Here is an 18,748-nt window from a genome sequence, read left to right as displayed (position 1 = left end):
TTTCTCAGGTTTAAAGAAGAAAAGTGAAATTTATTAAACTTACTGAAACTTAAACTCTAATACGGTTCATGCCTACGGATATACGATGCGCCCACACAAGCATACATAAGCGATACACACATACAAACAGGGACAGAAGAGAGAAGAAAAATAAAATGGAGAGGTTTAAAGCAATTTCAGAAGAGCTTCTTGTTTACTGTGCTGTGTTTCCAGCTCACCCTACAGTCCTTGATTGTAGACAGCTCTTACTTTTCATTGGGGCCCAATATTCTTCTTAAACCTTGTTAACTGTCGGAGACTTTTCTCTCTGTTGGTTCATGTCTTCAATGGTTTCCGATGCTGGTGTGAGCGAAATGAAAGCAAACAGGAGAGAGATGTTCTCAAACCAGGAGCTTTCTGACTTCAAACACGGTTTTCTCCAATTTGAAACACTCAGTTCAGACCTCTGCAACAGCCAGTCAGTCATGTGACCAAAACTGGTCCAATCACCACTTCTGTGTATTGGGGAAGCAACAACTGGGTCCTCATTGTTCCAACACTGTTGGTTACTATGCAAATGTCTTCCCAGTCAGGGGCTTGCAATTTTAAGTTTTAACGTTCATGTGGTGAAATACTGTGTGCCTCAGTCTTGGCAGGTGGGGGGTGGTTTGCCTGACACACTGCTTAAGTTAAGTGATAGGTTTTAGATTGTTTATGTCACAACCTCTAAATCTGCTCAGTGTCAGTGGCTACTCTCACGTTCAGACCACAGTCTGTCTTCCATTACCTATAGGATTCTTGTAATTGCATACAATGGCTACTCTCCCTCCTTGGAAACACACTGAACAGTTCCAAGCAATCTGAATAATCTGTGGGATAAGAACCCGATCCAAGAACAATGCTAGCTAACGATTTTAATTGTTACTCAAGAAAGAATATACTTGCCTTGGAGGCAGTGCAGTGAAGGTTCACTAGATTGATTCCTGGGATGAGAAGGTTGTCGTATGAAGAGAGATTGAGTAGAATGAGCCTATCTGCTCTGAAGTTTAGAAAAATGAGGGGGCTTGACAGGGTAGATGCCAAGAAGCTGTTGCCCCTGGCTGGTGAGTCGAGAACTATGGGATAGTCTCAGGCTAATGGGTCAGACATTTAGGACTCAGATGTGGAGAAATTTCTTCACTCAGAGGGTTGTGAATCTTTGGAATTCTTTACCTCAGAGGGCTATAGATGCGCAGTTGTTCAGGATGTTCAAGACCAAGATTAATAGATTTTTGGACACCTAGGGAATCAAGGGATATGGGGATAGGGTGAGAAAATGGATTTGAGGTAGTAGTTCAGCCACAATCTTATTTAATGGTGCAGAGGCTGGAGGGACCATATGGCTGATTTCCGCTCCTATTCCTTATGTTCTTATACGATTGTCTTCAGCATACATTGTACTGGATATCCTATACAACGTGCAGACATGCTGGGATTAAAACCAATTTTAACAAGTGTGCTGCAACCAGCAAGAAATAGTTCACTAGGTAATCAATCATGGTCAAAATGTTTAATTTTTTATTACAGTGAGGCAGATATGGCAGAAGTTTGAGAGAGATGTAGAGGGAGACATGGAGAGACAAAGTGAAAAAATAGGAGTGACGATGATGACTCGTTAAAATTTCCCAAGAGCCAATGTCATTGTACATTAGCAACGTCCCACAAACAGCAAGAACGTGGTTAATTTAACTCAACCGAGGGAAACAGGGCAGGTGGGCAGTTTAAAACAAGGTAACTTACCTGCTCAGATCTGGACTATTACAACAACAATTTGCATTTATATGGCACCTTCACTGCAGTAAAACATCTTCACAGGAACCTTAGCAAACAAAGCTGGACACCGAGCCACATAAGGAGACATTAGGATGGGTGATCAAAAGCTCGGTTAGAGGTAGGTTTTAAGAAGTGTCTTTACAGAGGAGACAGAGGTGTAGAGGTTTAGGGAGGGAATTTCAGAGATTAGAAACTCGACAGCTGAACTGAGACATTGCCAGACCTTTTGCGATGTTACCCTGCAGAGCCTTACATTTATTGAACTTGGGGTCCAATTACACAAATAGGACTCGAACGTAATTGCCACTGCAGCTTGTGCAGTGTGCCTCAGCAGCAGCTTCCCCCACACACCCATAACCCTTATCATGGGCCCCCCGCCTCACTTACCTGACAGCCAAAAGGCAGCAAAGGGTTGTCTGATCTTTGACTGCCAGCAGCCTCTGTACACTCTCTACAAGCCTGTTCCAGGCAGGAAGGGGACTGATGGCATTGGAACAAGACCCAGTGGTTAAAATCGCTGTGGACCTCATCTCCCTCTGCCAGGTGGGGAAAACAACTCACTAGAGTGGTTTATTTACTTTGTTTGCGGCGATCAATTAATGATTAGGTGATATCCAGCTTGGGTGATTTGATAGAGTTCATAAGGGAAAACTATTCCCTTGGGCGAGTGGGTTAATACCCAGAGTTAACAAATTTAAAAACATTGGCAAAAGATCTAGAGGGAGATTTTTAAAAATTCATTCATAGGATATGGGCGTTGCTGGCTAGGCCAGCACTTATTGCCCATACCTAATTGCCCTTGAGAAGACGGTGATGAGCTGCATTCTTGAACCGCTGCAGTCCATGTAAGGTAGGTACATCCACAGTGCTGATAGGGAGTTCCAGGATTTTGACGCAGGAATAGTGATATAGTTCCAAATCAGGATGGTGTGTGGCTTGGAGGGGAATTTGCAGGTGCTGATGTTCCCATGCATTTGCTGCCCTGGTCCTTTCAGTTGGTACAGGTCACGGGTTTGGAAGGTGCTGTCTAAGGAGCCTTGGTGCGTTGTTGAAATGCATCTTGTAGATGGTACACACTGCTGCCACTGTGCGTCGGTGGTGGAGGGAGTGAATGTTTGTGGATGGGGTGCCAATCAAGTGGGCTGCTTTGTCCTGGATGGTGTCGAGCTTCTTGAGTGTTGTTGGAGCTGCACCCATCCAGACATGTGGAGAGTATTCCATCACACTCCAGACTTGTGCCTTGTAGATAGCGGACAGGCTCTGGGGAGTCAGGAGGGGAGTTTCTAGATTCCTAGCCTCTGACCTGCTCTTGTAGTCGCAGTATTTGTATGGCTACTCCAGTTCAGTTTCTGGTCAATGGTAACCCCTAGGATGTCGAAAGTTGGGGGATTCAGCGATGGTAATGCCATTGAATGTCAAGGGGAGATGGTTAGATTCTCTCTTGTTGGAGATGGTCATTGCCTGGCACTTGTGTGGTGCGAATGTTACTTGCCACTTATCAGCCCAAGCCTGGATATTGTCCAGGTCTTGCTTAATTTCTACACAGACTGCTTCAGTACCTGAGGAGTCATGAATGGTGCTGAACATTGTGCAAGCATCAGTGAACATCCCCACTTCTGACCTTATGATTGAAGGAAAGTCATTGATGAAGCAGCTGAAGATGGTTGGGCCTAGGACACTACCCTGATGAACTCCTGCAGTGATGTCCTGGAGCTGAGATGATTGACCTCCAACAAACACAACCGCCTTCCTTTGCGCTCGGTATGACTCCAACCAGCGGAGAGTTTTCCCCCAATTCCCATTGACTTCACTTTTGCTAGGGTTCCTTGATGCCATACTCGGTCAAATGCTGCCTTGTTGTCAAGAGCAGTCACTCTCACCTCACCTCTTGAGTTCAGATCTTTTGTCCATGTTTGAACCAAGGCTGTAATGAGGTCAGGAGCTGAGTGGTTATTGCGATGCAAGTGTCGCTTGATAGCACTGTCGATGACACCTTCCATCACTTTACTGATGATTGAGAGTAGGCTGATGGGGCAATAATTGGCTGAGTTGGACAACCTGCTTTTTGTGTACAGGACATACCTGGGCAATTTTCCACATTGCCGGATAGATGCCAGTGTTGCAGCTGTATTGGAACAGCTTGGCTCGGGGTGCAGCAAGTTCTGGAGCACAGGTCTTCAGTAATATTGCAGGAATATTGTCAGGGCCCATTGCTTTTGCAGTACCAGCGCCTTCAGCTGTTTCTTGATACCATGCGGAGGGAATCAAATTGGTTGAAGTCTGGCATCTGTGATGCTGGGGACTTCAGGAGGAGGCCGCGATGGATCATCAACTTGGCACTTCTGGCTGAAGATTGCTGCAAATGCTTCAGCCTCATCGTTCGCAGTGATATGCTGGGCTCCCCCATCATTGAGGATGGAGATATTTGTGGAGCCACCTCCTCCAGTTACTTGTTTAATTCTCCAACCTCATTCCCACCATTCATGGGTGGACGTGGCAGGACTGACGAGCCATTGGTTATGGGATTGCTTAGCTCTGTCTATCGCATGCTGCTTACGCAGTTTGGCAGACAAGTAGTCGTCTGTTGTAGCTTCACCAGGTTGACACCTCATTTTGATGTATCCCTGGTGCTGCTCCTGGCATGCCCTCCTGCACTTTTCATTGAACCAGGGTTGGTCTCCTGGCTTGATGTTAACAGTAGAGTGGGGGATATGCTGGGCCATGAGGTTACAGATTGTGGTTGAGTAAAAATCTGCTGCTGCTTATGGCCCATGGCGCCTCATGGATGCCCGGTTTTGCATTGCTAGATCTGTTTGAAATCTATCTCATTTAGCATGTCACACAACATGATGGACAGTATCCTCAGTGTGAAGATGGGTCTTCATCTCCACAAGGACTGTGTGATGGTCACTCCTACCAATACTGTCATGGACAGATGCATCTGCGACAGGCAGATTGGTGAGGACAAGATCAAGTGTGTTTTTCCCTCTTATTGGTTCCCTCACCACCTGCCGCATACCCAGTCTAGCAGCTATGTCCTTTGGGACTTGGCCAGCTCGGTCAGTAGTGGTGCTATTGAGCCACTCTTGATGATGGACATTGAAGTCCCCCACGCAGAGTACATTCTGCGCCCTTGCCACCCTCGGTGCTTCCTCCAAGTGGTGATCAACATGGAGTACTGATTCATCAACTGAGGGAGGGCAGTAGATGGTAATCAGCAGGAGGTTTCCTTGGCCATGTTTGACCTGATGCCATAAGACTTCATGGGGTCCAGAGTCGATGTTGAGGACTCCCTGGGCAACTCCCTCCCGAGGGTATACCACTGAGCCGCCACCTCTGCTGGGTCTGTCCTACCAGTGGGGCAGGACATACCCGGGGATGGTGATGGCAGTGTCTGGGACATTGTCTGCAAGGTATAATTCTGTGAGTATGACTATCTCAGGCTGTTGCTTGACTAGTCTGTAGGACAGCTCTCCCAACTTTGGCACAAGCTCCCAGATGTTAGTAAGGAGGACTTTGCAGTCAGCAGGGCTGGGTTCGCCGTTTCCAGTGCCTAGGTTGATGCCAGGTGATCCGTCCACTTTGTCTGTTTTATTGACTTCGTAGAGGTTAGATACAACTGAGTGCCTTGCTCAGCCATTTCAGTGGGCATTTAAGAGTAAACAACATTGCTGTGGGTCTGGAGTCACATGTAGGCCAGACCAGGTAAGGAGAGCAGATTTGCTTCCCTAAAGGACATTAGTGAATCAGATGGGTTTTTACAACAATCGACATTGGTTCCATGGCCATCATTAGACTAGCGAGATGTGGAGAACTTCTTTTCACTCAGTTGTCAGGATTTGGAACCCTCGACCTGAAAAGGTGGTGGAAGTTGATTCCATAAATAATTTTAACAGAGAGTTGAACAGGTACTTGAGGGTTAAGAACTTGCAGGGATACAGATAAAAAGCAGGGGGCGTGGGACTAAGTGCAACAGCCTTTTCAAAGCATCAGTGCAGACAAGACGAGTCAAATGACTTCAGTGCCGTAAGTTCCTATGACGCTAAATGGCTTGTTTTGGCATTTTCCTTCTAGACTGTGTCAATACAATGGCCTTGTAATTACATTGCAATATTAAGAAAGCTTGTCCTATAAAAACCAAATACCAGATACATCCCACAGTCGCAGCAGTTAACATGATAGTGAGCTACACAGAACAAACTCTTCAAAGCCACACTTTACACATCCTTAAAAAAAAGTAAACATAGCTTTTCAGCACTTTGCAATATACACGCTTATTGACACATGCACACCAACATACAACCACCGCCTGTCAATGTCTCATGAATTCAACGTAAATGACCAGCGCAGCTGGACTAACGGCCCTGTTTTTCAGCAGTAAACACGAGTTGCAACTGAATGCAATGTCATGCGTGCATAAGGTTTTTACATCTGTTCAGAAAAAGCAAAATTTTCTTAGCGTGGTCTTCATATTCCAAAATTTATTTTGCACAAACTTAAGACATGCATTATGAACGGAGGAAGAAGATCCAGTGGTTTACCAGAAGGGTTAGCCATGAGTGACATTGGAACACAGTCCTAAGCCAGTCAAGATTCTGTTTTATGTGTTCATGCCATTATTGTTCATTAACAAGTCACCTTTAAGAGAACTTTATTATTTCACAGGGTTCTTAGGATGTGGAATGCCTGAAATAGAAACAGTAGGGGAAGCAGAATCCCTTTATATTGTTTAAAAGAGAGTGAATATTGGAAAAGAAACATTTAAGGTGGTATGGGGAAAAGGTGAAGGAATGTGATAGATTTTTCAGAGAACCAGCACAGAGTAATGAGCTGAATAGCCTCATTCTGTGCTGAGAAACTTCGCTGCTATAGGTCTCCACAGAACACAGCAGTTGTCATATTCTCAATGACTTGTTTGGCAAATGTTCTGGGAACTGGCTTTTAATTTGCTCCTTTGTTTTTGTGAATTGCTCTGCTTTGTATCTGTTCCTGGTTTGCACATTTATCTTATTTCTTCCTGCCTCAGTTTTCTCCCTGGCACCTCCCTCTACAGACACTCACTCACAGCTCCAACACAGTTTCAAAGGCACTTCACAAACTCCATAGTGACTGCCCTTTAATTTTTAATTTGTTCTCAGGAGGTGGGTGGCAATAGCAAGGCCCCAGTTGTTACTAAACAATGAGAATCAGCTCTTAACATCGCGTCACCAGCTATACAGGCATGGTGTCCAGGATGAGTTAGTACGTCACAATCAAGAGCAGAAACTGTCCAGAGCAAATAAGTTCCACAGCCAAAGTCCCTTTTGTTGAACACTCCATTCAATCTGCAGGCATGACCCTGGGCTTCCAGTCACTTGACACTTTAATTCTCTGCCCTACTCCCATTCTCAACACTCTGTCCTCAGCCTCCTACACTGTTCCAATGAAGCTCAGCGCAAGCTCGAGGAACAGCATCTCATCTTTATATTCAACCTTCCAGCCTCAACATCGAATTCAACAACTCAAGATCATAGCTACTGCTCCCATTTTGTTCAGATTGATTATGGTTCTGCTGTAACTATTTGCACCTTCTCCAGATCCATCTTTTGTTTATTTACTTGTCCCACTACCACCCTCTTTTGCCTGCGTAGCCATTCCTTGCGTCATTAACCACTCCTGCCCTCAGTCTTATCACAGACCTTCCCTTTTGTTCATTCTTCTCTCATTCCCGCCCCAATCCCTCTCTTTTCTCTGCCTCCACACTTGCTTAAAAACTGTTAAATCTCTAACAATTTCCAATTCTGACGAAAGTGTATCGACCTGAAATTTTAATTTTGTTGCTCTCTCCACTGACGTTGCCAGACCTGCTGCATGTTTCCAGCAGTTTTATGTTTTTATTTCAACCTGTGATCAGCAACTTGAGCACAGACCAGGGATCAAACCCAAGAATTTCCCAGGCTGTGGGGCTCAGTTCCATGCTGGACTAGTGCCTTTGGGAAAGCATTTTACTTATTTTAAACATACAAATAAGCATCGCCTAGCCTCTGAAGGGATATGTTGTTCACAGTTTTGTTAACAGTCGTTCCATTGTGTTGCTATGAGCAATGGGCTGTGCAGTTTACTATGATGGAGTCAAAACTTCAACTTTTAGCAAATTGACCCGTCAAGGCGTAACTCTCGATTTGACAGGATTAGGAGTCCAAAATGCCCAATATGGGCATAGCAACGTCTGAGATTTCTTGGCTCACGTCAGTAGAATGTTTGTTTTGTACAAAACCTGCCAAAATATTTAAAACAGGAACTAAACTTAGGGGGATACCATCAACAGTATACCATGCGGTCTGAGAGCCTGGTTGTGTCTGTATACAAACAAAATATCACCATTGATGCTACAAAACTACGCATCTTGCATTTTCCCCTGCAATACAATGACCACTGTTAGTGTCGCGGGACAGAGTTGTACTTGAGGGAGAAAGGAATAGAAGGATATGCTGATCGGGTTGGATGAAACAGGGAGGGAGGGGGCTCATGTGGAGCATAAATGCTGACGTGGATCAGGTAGGCCAAATGGCCAGTTACTGTGCTGTAAATTCTGTGTTAACTGTTTGCCTGAGGGTGCCAGCACGGATGCTGCCGGACTCATTGGAATATCATGGGCAATGCCTCTGATTGGGAGCTTGCCCCTGTTACATCTGGTACACAGGTACACGAGTAGGCTCCTCAAGCCTGTTCTAGTGTTCAATGAGATCATGGCTAATCTGCATCTTACCTCCATCTACCCACCTTGGCCCCATTCCCTTGGCGAGCAAAACTCTATCAATCTCAGATTTTGAAATTATTAATTGAGTGAGCATCTACTGCTTTCTGTGGGAGAGTATTCCACACTTCTGCTACCTTTTGCATGTGGAAGTGTTTCCCAATTTCTCTCCAGAATGCGCTGGCTCTGATTTTAAGGTTATGTCACCTCATCCTAGGCACAGAAATAGTTTCTCTCTAGCTACCCCATAAATTCCTTTCAAAATATAAAGAACCTCACTCAAATTGCTCCTTATCCTTCTATATTCCAAGCTCGTACAAGCCTAATTTATGTAACCTCCTCTCATAATCTAACCCTTGGAGCCCTGGTAACATTTTGCTGAATCTATACTGCACAAATTCCAAAATATATCCTTTCTAATGTTCAGAGCCCAGAAGTGGTCTAACCAGGGCTTTGCAAACTTGAGGTCAACTAAAATCCTGCTGCCCATGTCCCATTCACTCATCACCCCAATGCTTGCTGGTTCATTGGTTCCTGGTTAAGCAATGCCTTAATTTTAAAATTCTTATCCTTGTTTTCAATTCCCTCCATGGCCTCGCCCTTTCCTATCTCTGCGATCCTCCAGTCCTACCACCCTCCGTGCTCCTCCAATTCTGGCCTCTTGAGCACCCGCTAAGTTAATCACTCCACAACAGGCAGCTGTGCTTTCAGCTGCCTAGACCTAAGCTCTGGAATTCCCTCCCTAAAACTCTCCACCTCTCTTTCCTCCTTTAAACACAGGTTTTAAGGACTATCTCTCTGACCAAGCTTTTAGTCATCGCCGCTAACATCTCATGTGGTTTGGTGTCACATTTTCTTTGGGAAGTGCCATGGGAAGGTTTACTACATCAAAGGTGCCATAATAATGCAAGTAGTTGTTGTATAGGTGTAGCAAAACCTCTTCCCCTTTACATCCTAGCTCTCTAGTCTGATAGACTAGAAGATCTGCTGCGGTTTGAAGGGGCAACCCCTCAAAGCTTTGTCTTGAATACAGCAAAGACATTTCTTTGTGCAAGGATGTGAAAGAGGCCCACTGGAGTACTCAACCATATAGATCCTCTGCTCAAGAATTACAATATTGTGACACATAATAGAAACACACTACAATGAGGATCCATGGTGGTCCACAGATCGCACTCTACATCCATCTCAACGGTTCCTTGACCCTATGCCCAACCTAAACAACAGAGTAATAAAAACAAGAAATACTGGAAATACTCAGCAGGTCTGGCAGCATCTGTTGAGAGAGAAGCAGTGTTAACGTTTCAGGTCACTGGTCCTTCATCAGAAGGACGTAGTATTTGCTGAAGTCTCACTGACACCAAACTCTTGCAGGAATCAAACCTCTCTTGGTCACTTCACACAAGTATTCGTTTTAGGAATAAAATCTTGTCCAACATCAACCTCCAAGGCTGAACTGTTTCCAAGGCTAAATTTCATACTCTTCCAGCTGTTCGCCTTCCACTGGCCCTCGTAGCTCGGGATAGCAGAGTGTGTTATGTTACCTGTGACAGTTGTTACGACCAAGGCGGGAGCAATGCATTGTCAATTCAGTCCCATTCAGTTGAGGCCTGGGACAGATCAGCCATGATCTTACTGAATGGCTTGAGGGGCTGAATGGACTACTCCTGCTCCTATTACTTATGTTCTTATCACTCCACAGGTCACAGCATATTACTAAAGTTTTCCCACCCAACTGGAGAACAGCCAAATTAAACCCTCTAGTAACCCCCAAAATAAAACAGACCAAATCAGGCATCTTTAAACAACAAATTAACTATTAAAAACTAAATCTTAAACACCATTAAGATAAACCTATGTCAAAGGACCTTATAACTTACTTCAACCTAACTCCCCATTCACACACACACACACACACTCAGAAATCACAGTTAACCGGTTTCTTTAAAAAAAATTGTTTTCAAAATTAGCTGTTTCTTAGGAGTAAATAATTAACTGGGTTGTTAGTCTTTGTGGGTTACGTTCCCCTTGGGTGGGGTATCCCAGTGTAAAAATAATCAAATGTCAATTGACGTCTCCACGCGGATTTGATGAAACAGTCCTTCAATAGATAGACATTCAAAACACTTCGGCTACCGCAGGCATCAAACAGTTCTTTAAACAAGGAGTATAGCAATGGGTCTAAAAATTGACAGTTTCTCAGGCGAAATTTTACTGCGACTACCAGAAAACACTATCAGTCAAAAGAGATTCAATCTTGAAACAAAGACTTCCTGGCTTGGAAGTAAAAAAAAAAGGTGTTTTACTACCTCCAGCAATACAAATGGTCCCTTTAAATGGTTTTTTCCCTCCTTAGGCAATTAACTCAGCCTGCAGCTCCTTGTAGAATTTTTGCTAAGAGAAATAGACAGCTCTTTCCTTCAATAAGTAGGCTTCAATGGTGTCTCAAAAAATTGGTTTTAGCTGTTTTTTTACACAGTTAAACTGAAACATTATACCATGTGACCTCCTCACTCTCCTGCTGTCGTTTAGGTAACAAATGCAGCTGGCACACTGTGACTCAGAAATCTAACACTTCTCTGTCTTAAAGGTACACTGTTTTTAACAGTCTTAAAGGCACATACTGCTTCAAACAGAAGAGAAAAAAAATACAGTTCCATGACACAATGTAGTTAAAAAACAAACCAAAAACACCTTGTTCACAGTGTTGAGAAGCTGACTTTGTTTGTTATGACTAGTGCCATGGTCTAAACTCTGGCATTCCCTTCCTAATCCTCTTTGCCTCACTATTGCCCTTTCCTCCTTTAATATCGCTTTATGCGGATTGCTGTCAAATTTTGTTCGTTAATGCTCTGGTGAAGCACTTTGGGATGCTTTGCAATATTAAACGTGCTATACAAATGCAAGCTGTTGTTGTTGTTGTAGTAGATTTGCCATTCTTAAGCCAGCTGACCATAATGAACATGGACTGCCCCATCAGCAGATTTTCTTACCTGAGTGATGGCAGTTTATCCACACCTTTATCTTACTTTGGTTGCCCTGGTGATACTGAAATCTCCATCTTGTGAGGAACTGAGATGCAAATCCCACATTCGGTGCTCACCTCATGTCCAAAGTCTCAGCAAAGTGAACGGAAACAGAAACCCTGGAAGATAATTACCTCCCCTACCTAAGCTGGAGCAGTCCTACCCTCACCCTGGCTGAGCTTAGCTAAACTGGCACGGACGGGACCTCGATGTTACAGGAGATTTATCCAGTAAGGTACTCAACTTGCTGAAGCATCAGGGAAAAACTTCACAGCCTACTCCTTGTTCTATAATCGCATTGCATACTTTCACTAGTTTTATGCACCAGGGAGCATCCAATTCATTTATACTTTAATAAAACCCTTGCATCACTTTCATCCAACCAACTGTTTTCGATCAGTGAAAATACATACTTTGGCTGCTTTTTAAGAATATCTGCGAAGATCTCCTCTCTGCAATCCCTCTTTGCTTTTAGTAGATGTAACAGTTTCTGCTGTAATGCCAAGTTATTCCTTTCCATATTTTTGTTCAGCTGCACATTTAAAAAAAAAGTTAATAAAGTTCGAGAAGCTAATTTTCTACATGGCTCCAATTCAGCAGGAGCTCACTCAATCTGAGAACAGATGGCAGCATTCAATTGCTTCTTAAATGATTTGGTTTTTTTTTGGCTCCGATACTTTATCTTGGAGCTTATTCAATGTTGATCATTCTTCAGTGACAAATACTTTCCTAATAAATGCACTGAAAGGACTCAAGGACTCCTCTCTAGTCTGAACTTGTGTCCCCTGGCTGTTTCCACAGGTTAATATAAAGTAACCTCTGTGCAAAGACGATTGGGTGGGGGGGGAGGGGGGTGCTGGTTGGGCGTTGGGGTAATTTTAACCCAACTCACCAGTTGGGAAAACCAAGGGATCAGGTGGAACACTGGGTTTCACACCCCACCCAGTATTGCTGTCCAGCGTCTTCAACAGGCAGTAAAACTGGGTGGACTGTAAAACCGTGTTGCATCCTATCTCGTCAGTTTCCCAATGGGCAGGTTACGTTAAAGTTGACATCCTAGTCACTGCAAACATCTGCGTCTAGATTGGCAAACCACCTTAGCAACAGAGACGCCCGTGTAGACGATAGTGTCATAGCCTCAAACATTTACAGCAACGGGGACATTTCAAACAACAGCAGGAGGCATCTGCTGAATTACGCACCACTGCATCAGTCCTTGGCCCCTCGCAGGGCATCATGTGCTGTGGACCTTGCACTATGGTGCAAAGATGGTTTTCAGCAGAACTGCCAGTGAAGACAATGCCCGATGCACTGTGGCCCTAGCACAGCACAGCCTCGACTGTGGCCCTAGGACTGCATTACCAATCACGTGAGGTGGCACCACTCTGTTCAAAGAAGAGTCGATGGATAAATCCACACAATGCATGGAAGTCGGAATCAATGCTGTGCGTTTGTATTTAGACAGGTTGGAGATTATTCAAGTATCACAATTCTCATTACTGACCTCTTTGTGAACTTCTATTTCCTTCTTCATCACCGTGTTGTGGAACATTAGCTCCTGCAATCCTGGAGGAATGGAACGGAATTGTTCCTGCCAGCATAAAACAATAACCGTTAAAAAAAAATCAGTGCTCAAAAGCGCAATAAATCTGCATGGTGGCTGAAGTTGGGAGGGTATGGTAGTGTAAGTGTTATGTTACCTGGAGGGGTCTTGACTAATAACCCAAAGGATGGGAGTTCAAATCCCACCAGGGCAGTTTGAGAATTTGAATTCAGTGTAACAAAGTCATTTGGAAATAAAAAGCTGGTATCAGTGAAAATAAGGGCGATGCTATGGGATTGTAAAAACCAAACTGGCTCACTAATATCTGTTAGGGAAGAAAACCTGCCATCCTTACCCAGTCTGGCTGAAACGTGACTCCAACCCAACACCAACATGGTTAATTCTTAACTGCCCTCTGTAGTGGCCTAGCAAGCCACTCAGTTTTATGTCATGCAGTGTCAAATTTTGTTTGATAACGCTCCTGTGACGAGCCTTGGGGTGCCGGTACATAAATGCAAGTTGTCATCAAAACAACTATATAACCTTCTCAGGGCAACAAGGAACGGGCAATAAATGCCAGCCTTAGTAATGGCACCTACATCCCAATAATGAATAATTTTTAAAAAATGAACAGTGTTGTGCGACAGCAATTGTTCTGCTTTCAAGTGCTAAGTTCCGATTATGTTCTAGCATGCAATAACGATTGAGGAGATCTTGCTGTACGAGAGCTGGGGCATTGATGACACTTATTTTCTGTACTTTATAAGTGTCAAATGTGCAGCAAGTCCCAGCAGGAAAGTTCCACAGACAACAGTCCTTTACACAAGTGACTTTTCGAAAGTAAAAACAGAAAGTGCTGGAAATACTCAGCAGGTCTGGCAGCATCTGTCGAGAGAGAAGCAGAGTTAACTTTTCAGCTCTGTGACCTTTCATCAGAACTGGCAAAGGTTAGAAATGTAATAGGTTTTAAGCAAGTAAAGCTGGGGTGGGGGGAAAAGAGAACAAAAGGGAAGGTGTCTGATAGCACAGAGGGCCTGACAGATTAACTGAAAAGGAAGTCATGGGACAAAGGCAAAGAAAATGTGATAATGGTGTGGTGAAAGACAAAGCATTAATGCAGACAGTGTTAATGACAGAATAATGAACAGCCCTAGCCAAATGCACAAACATGAAAAACCCAGTTTAAGGCAGGCACATGGTAAAAAATGATAAAACAAAACAAAATAATGATTAAAAAATAGGCCCAGTCACGCTCTGAAGTTATTGAACTCAAAAGTTCAGTCCGGAAGCTGTAGTATGCCTAAATCGGAAAACGAGATGCTGCTCTTCGAGCTTGTGTTGATGTTTAGGGAACACTACAGCAGGTCAAGGGCAGACATGTGGGTATGAGTGTGGGGGAGGGGTGGGGGTGGTGGTGTTGAAATGGCAAGCAACTGGAAGCTTGGGGTCATGCTTCCAATTTCTCTGACCCCGACGCACCTCTTCTTATGATGCAACCTTTTACATGATGCGGTTCTGATATGTCTTCCATTTTCCTCAACCGAGGATTCCCCCTCCACTGTAGTTGACAGGGTCCTCAACCGTGTTGAACCCGCACCTCTGCCCTCACCCCTTCCCTCCCAGAACCACAATAGGGTTCCCCTTGTCCTCATCTTCCACCCCTCCAGCCTACTTATCTAAAGGATCATCTTTCGCTATTTCTGCCACCTCCAGCGTGATGTCACCACCAAATGCATCTCCCCCTCCCGTCAGCATTCCATAGCGATCGTTCCCTTCACGACACCCTGGTCTACTCCTCCATTACCCCGACACCTTCCCATGCAATTGCAGGAGGTATAATACCTGCCCTTTTACCTCCGCTCTCCTCACCATCCAAAGCCCCAAACACTCCTTTCAGGTGAATCAGCGATTTACTTCTACTTCTTTCAATTTAGTGTACTGTATTCGCTGTTCTACACTGGGGAGAGCAAATGCAAATTGTGTGACTGCTTTGTGGAACACCTCTGCTCATTCTGCAAGCATGACCTGAGCTTCTGGTTGCTTGCCATTTCAACACACACCCCTACTCTCATGTCCACATGTCTGTCCTTGGCCTGCTGCAGTGTTCCAGTGAACATCATCGCAAGCTCAAGGAACAGCACCTCATTTACTGATTAGGCACGCTACAATCTTCTGGACTAAACATTGAGTTCAATAAATTATCTTTTTTTTTTACCACGTACCTGCCTTAAACTGGGTGTTTCATGTTTGTGCTCTTGGCTAGGGCTGTTCATTATTCTGTCATTAACATTCTCCCTGCTCTAATGCTTTGTCTTTCACACACCATTAACACACTCCCTTTGCCCCATGACCTACTTGTCAGTTAATCTCTCTGGCTCTCTGCCTATCACACACCTTCCCTTTTGTTCTCTTTTCCCCCCCCCACCCCTGCTTTACTTGCCTAAAACCTATTACATTTCTAATCTTTGCCAGTTCAGATGAAAGGTCACAGACCTGAAACGTTAACTCTGTTTCTCTCTCCACTGATGCTGCCAGACCTGCTGAGTATTTCCAGCACTTGCTGTTTGTATTTCAAATTTCCAACTTCCGCAGTATTTTGCTTTGACTTTTCTAAAGATTGTTTTTATAATTGGCATCATTGTGATGTCAAGAAGTTTGAAACAAGGAGTCCTATCACATTTAAGTTTCATAGAACCATCAGGAAATAACATTCTGGGACACAGTATATGAGTAATTTGAGATGACATGTGGTGAGTGTAGCATGCTTAGAAAGAACAGGTGACTTTGGAGCTATGGTGCCAAAAGTTCTCCACCACTGAGGGATGTCCTCACCTTTTCTTTGGTTCTGTTGTAGATTAACTAATAGAGATTGACTCCTATGATTAGTGAACAACTCCATTATTATCATCATGTGGCTCCCAGGGTGGTAGAAGGCGAACTCGATGGATCTTGGTCTTTCCTTCATCTAGCAATTCCTACATTCCTAAGTTTACAAGACAGATGGAGGCCATTCAACCTGCTGGGGTAATATATTGTCTGCACCACCTGAGCAGTAATTCACTGGAACAGATTGCCTGTCCATTATCAGGCCAATGGAACTAAAATTGGGCAGATTCTATAAAGGGCAAACAATACTTAATAAGACTACTGTCCAGGCAGTGAAGGCAAAAATCTATTCCATTGTCTTGATCCTAACTCTTTGCTACAGCAACGGAAAACTAATCTCACTGCCCCGCTCTCTCCTCGAAGCCCTGCATCTTCCTCTGCTTCAAAAATATCAGGTCCCCAACAGTGGAAATAAAAAAAATCAAGATGAAGAAAATGTTGCTCTTCAGCCTCTTTGGTAAATTTGGCGATACGGTACATAGGAAGCTTCAGTGGCATCCAGTGGTAGATGAACAATTCTGGACCTTTTAAAAATAACCCTGTCAACAGAAGGTTGCTCAATTACAGCATCGTTACTCCCTTCTACAACTGCTGAAAATATAGTAAAGGAAGCCATTTGGCACAAGCTAGCTCTTTGAAAGTGCTATCCAATTAGTCCCATTCCTCCTGCTCTTGCTTCATTGCGCTGCAAATTTTTCCTTTTCGTGTATTTATTGAATTCCCTTTTTAAAGTTATGATTAAATTTGCTTCCCTTACCGTATCAGGCAATGCATTCCAGATCATAACTCGCTGTGTTAAAAATAAATCTCAAGTCTCGTCTGGTTCTTTTGCAAATTACCTCTTGGTTACTTATTCCCTTGCCTTCTATTCCCTACTTTTGTATTTTTCCCATATTCTTTAGAATTGTCCTGTCTTTCGCTTGTATTATCTGTCCAGTAAGGACATAAATCTTTTTATGTTTCAACACCAACAACCACCACTTCCATTTATATAATGCATTTAAAGTAGCAAAATGTCCCAAGATGGTTAACAAAGGGGACAGTAGCATAATGGTAATGTTATCGGACTAATAATCCAGAGACTCCGGAGACATGAGTTCAAATCCCACCACAGCAGCTGGGGGAATTCAAATTCAATTAATACATAAATCTGGAATAAAATGCTAGTCTCAATAATAATGATCATGAAATTACTGATTGTCGTAAAGACCCATCTGGTTCACTAATGCCCTTCAGGGCAGGAAATCTACCATCCCTACCCGGTCTGGCCTACACATGATTCCAGACCCACAGCAATGTGGTTAACTCTGAACTGCCCTCTGAAATGGCCTAGTAAGCCATTCAGTGTCAAGGGCAATATATGTTGGCCTTGCCAGCTCACATCCCAAGAATGAATAAAAAAAGAGCAATATCAAAAACGCATTTGACATTGAGCCATAGTAGCAGAAATCAGGAAAGATGACAAAAGGATTGGTCAAAGAGTTAGGTTTTTAGGAGCATCTTAAAGGAGGAGAGAGGCAAGAAGGAAGAGAGGTTTAGAAAGGGAATTCCAAAGCTTAGGGCCACGACAGTCGAAAGCACAGCCACCAATGGTGGAGCAGTTAAAATCAGGGATGTGCAGGAGGTCAGAATTAGAGGAGCGAAGAGATCTCAAAGGCTTGTAGGGCTGGAGTCTCCTGCACATGTTGAAAATAGTCTCCCTACTCATTCATTAAACTCAGTTCTTTTGTTACATTCCCTTTTTTTGCTTACTGGATCATATTTGATTTATACTCTTTTCCCCGCTTCTGCTTAAATATTACCCTGCTGCGGTTCTAGGTTGTCTACTTGCCAAATTTTCACTGTTTATTCTGGACAAGGTCCTTCGCTAAAATGTACTTTTTGTTTTCCTAGTCAAATATTGTTGTGTTTGGCTTTACATTGTGCAGCACCACATCTTCCTGCCTTCAAAAGGATGATTCCAATGCCAAGAGCTTGCCTGATTACTGAAACTAAACAACACTGCCTTTAATATAGTCAAGCATGTCAATCTGTTAATTGTGTATCAATGGGTTGATTATATGTAGGTGAAGGTCTTAGTTGAGCACTTATAAGCAGACACTCACTGAGACTGGTGGAGGATTAGTCCTTTTACTCTGCACAATAAATGTGAAACTGAGTAAATATAGGCTCCAGCATTATCCTTCCATAACCAGCTTTCTGAAGTTTAACAAAACATTCCAAGACGTTTCACAGGAGCATTATCAAACACAACTTGACACTGAGCCACATAAAGAGATATTAGGGCAGATGACCAAAGGATTGGTCAGACAGGTAGGTCTTAAGGAGTGTCTTAAAGGAGGAAAGAGAGATAGAGATGCTTAGGGAGGAAGAGATTACGACCTAAGCAGCTGAAGGCACTGCCACCAATTGTGAAGTGTTTAAAATTGGGGATGCTCAAGAGGCCAGAGTTAGAGGAGCACAGATATCTTGGAGGGTTGTAGCTCTGGAGGAGATTAGAGATAGGGAGGGGCAAGGGCATGGAGAGATTTAAAAACAGGGCTGAACATTTTAAAATCGAGGCTTAACTGGTAGCCAATGTAGATCAGCGAGCACAGGAGTGACGTGTATATTAACAATTCCACCAGCAAAGAGGGGAAAAAGTGACTGCCTGATCTCTTTTTCTCCACGTTGCTGAAATTTCTTCTGGTAAACTGTAAGTTATTCTTCAGAAAGTTAGCAAACTTGTGGGAGTAAGGAAGAATGGATTCTTCAAATAAGAATATA

General features: G+C 43.6%; 1 protein-coding gene across 4 annotated transcripts in view; it reads right to left on the bottom strand.

The window, feature by feature from the left end:
* The window catches only part of c16h20orf96 (chromosome 16 C20orf96 homolog), a 45,352-nt gene that overhangs the window by 7,587 nt on the left and 19,017 nt on the right, over positions 1-18,748 (bottom strand). For 3 of the 4 annotated variants that reach the window (XM_068048855.1, XM_068048853.1, XM_068048856.1), the window contains 2 exons: positions 13,058-13,144; positions 11,967-12,085 (listed from right to left, as the gene is read on the bottom strand). In XM_068048855.1, coding sequence (XP_067904956.1) covers positions 11,967-12,085; positions 13,058-13,144 — 206 coding nt within the window. The remainder of the gene's footprint in view (positions 1-11,966; positions 12,086-13,057; positions 13,145-18,748) is intronic. The other variant, XM_068048854.1, reaches the window with a different exon arrangement.

The sequence above is a fragment of the Heterodontus francisci genome, chromosome 16, assembly GCF_036365525.1.
Source record: "Heterodontus francisci isolate sHetFra1 chromosome 16, sHetFra1.hap1, whole genome shotgun sequence".
NCBI classification, from domain to species: Eukaryota; Metazoa; Chordata; class Chondrichthyes; order Heterodontiformes; family Heterodontidae; genus Heterodontus; species Heterodontus francisci.
The sequence above is the reverse complement of the archived record's forward strand: the minus strand, read 5'-3'. Positions and strand labels throughout refer to the sequence as shown.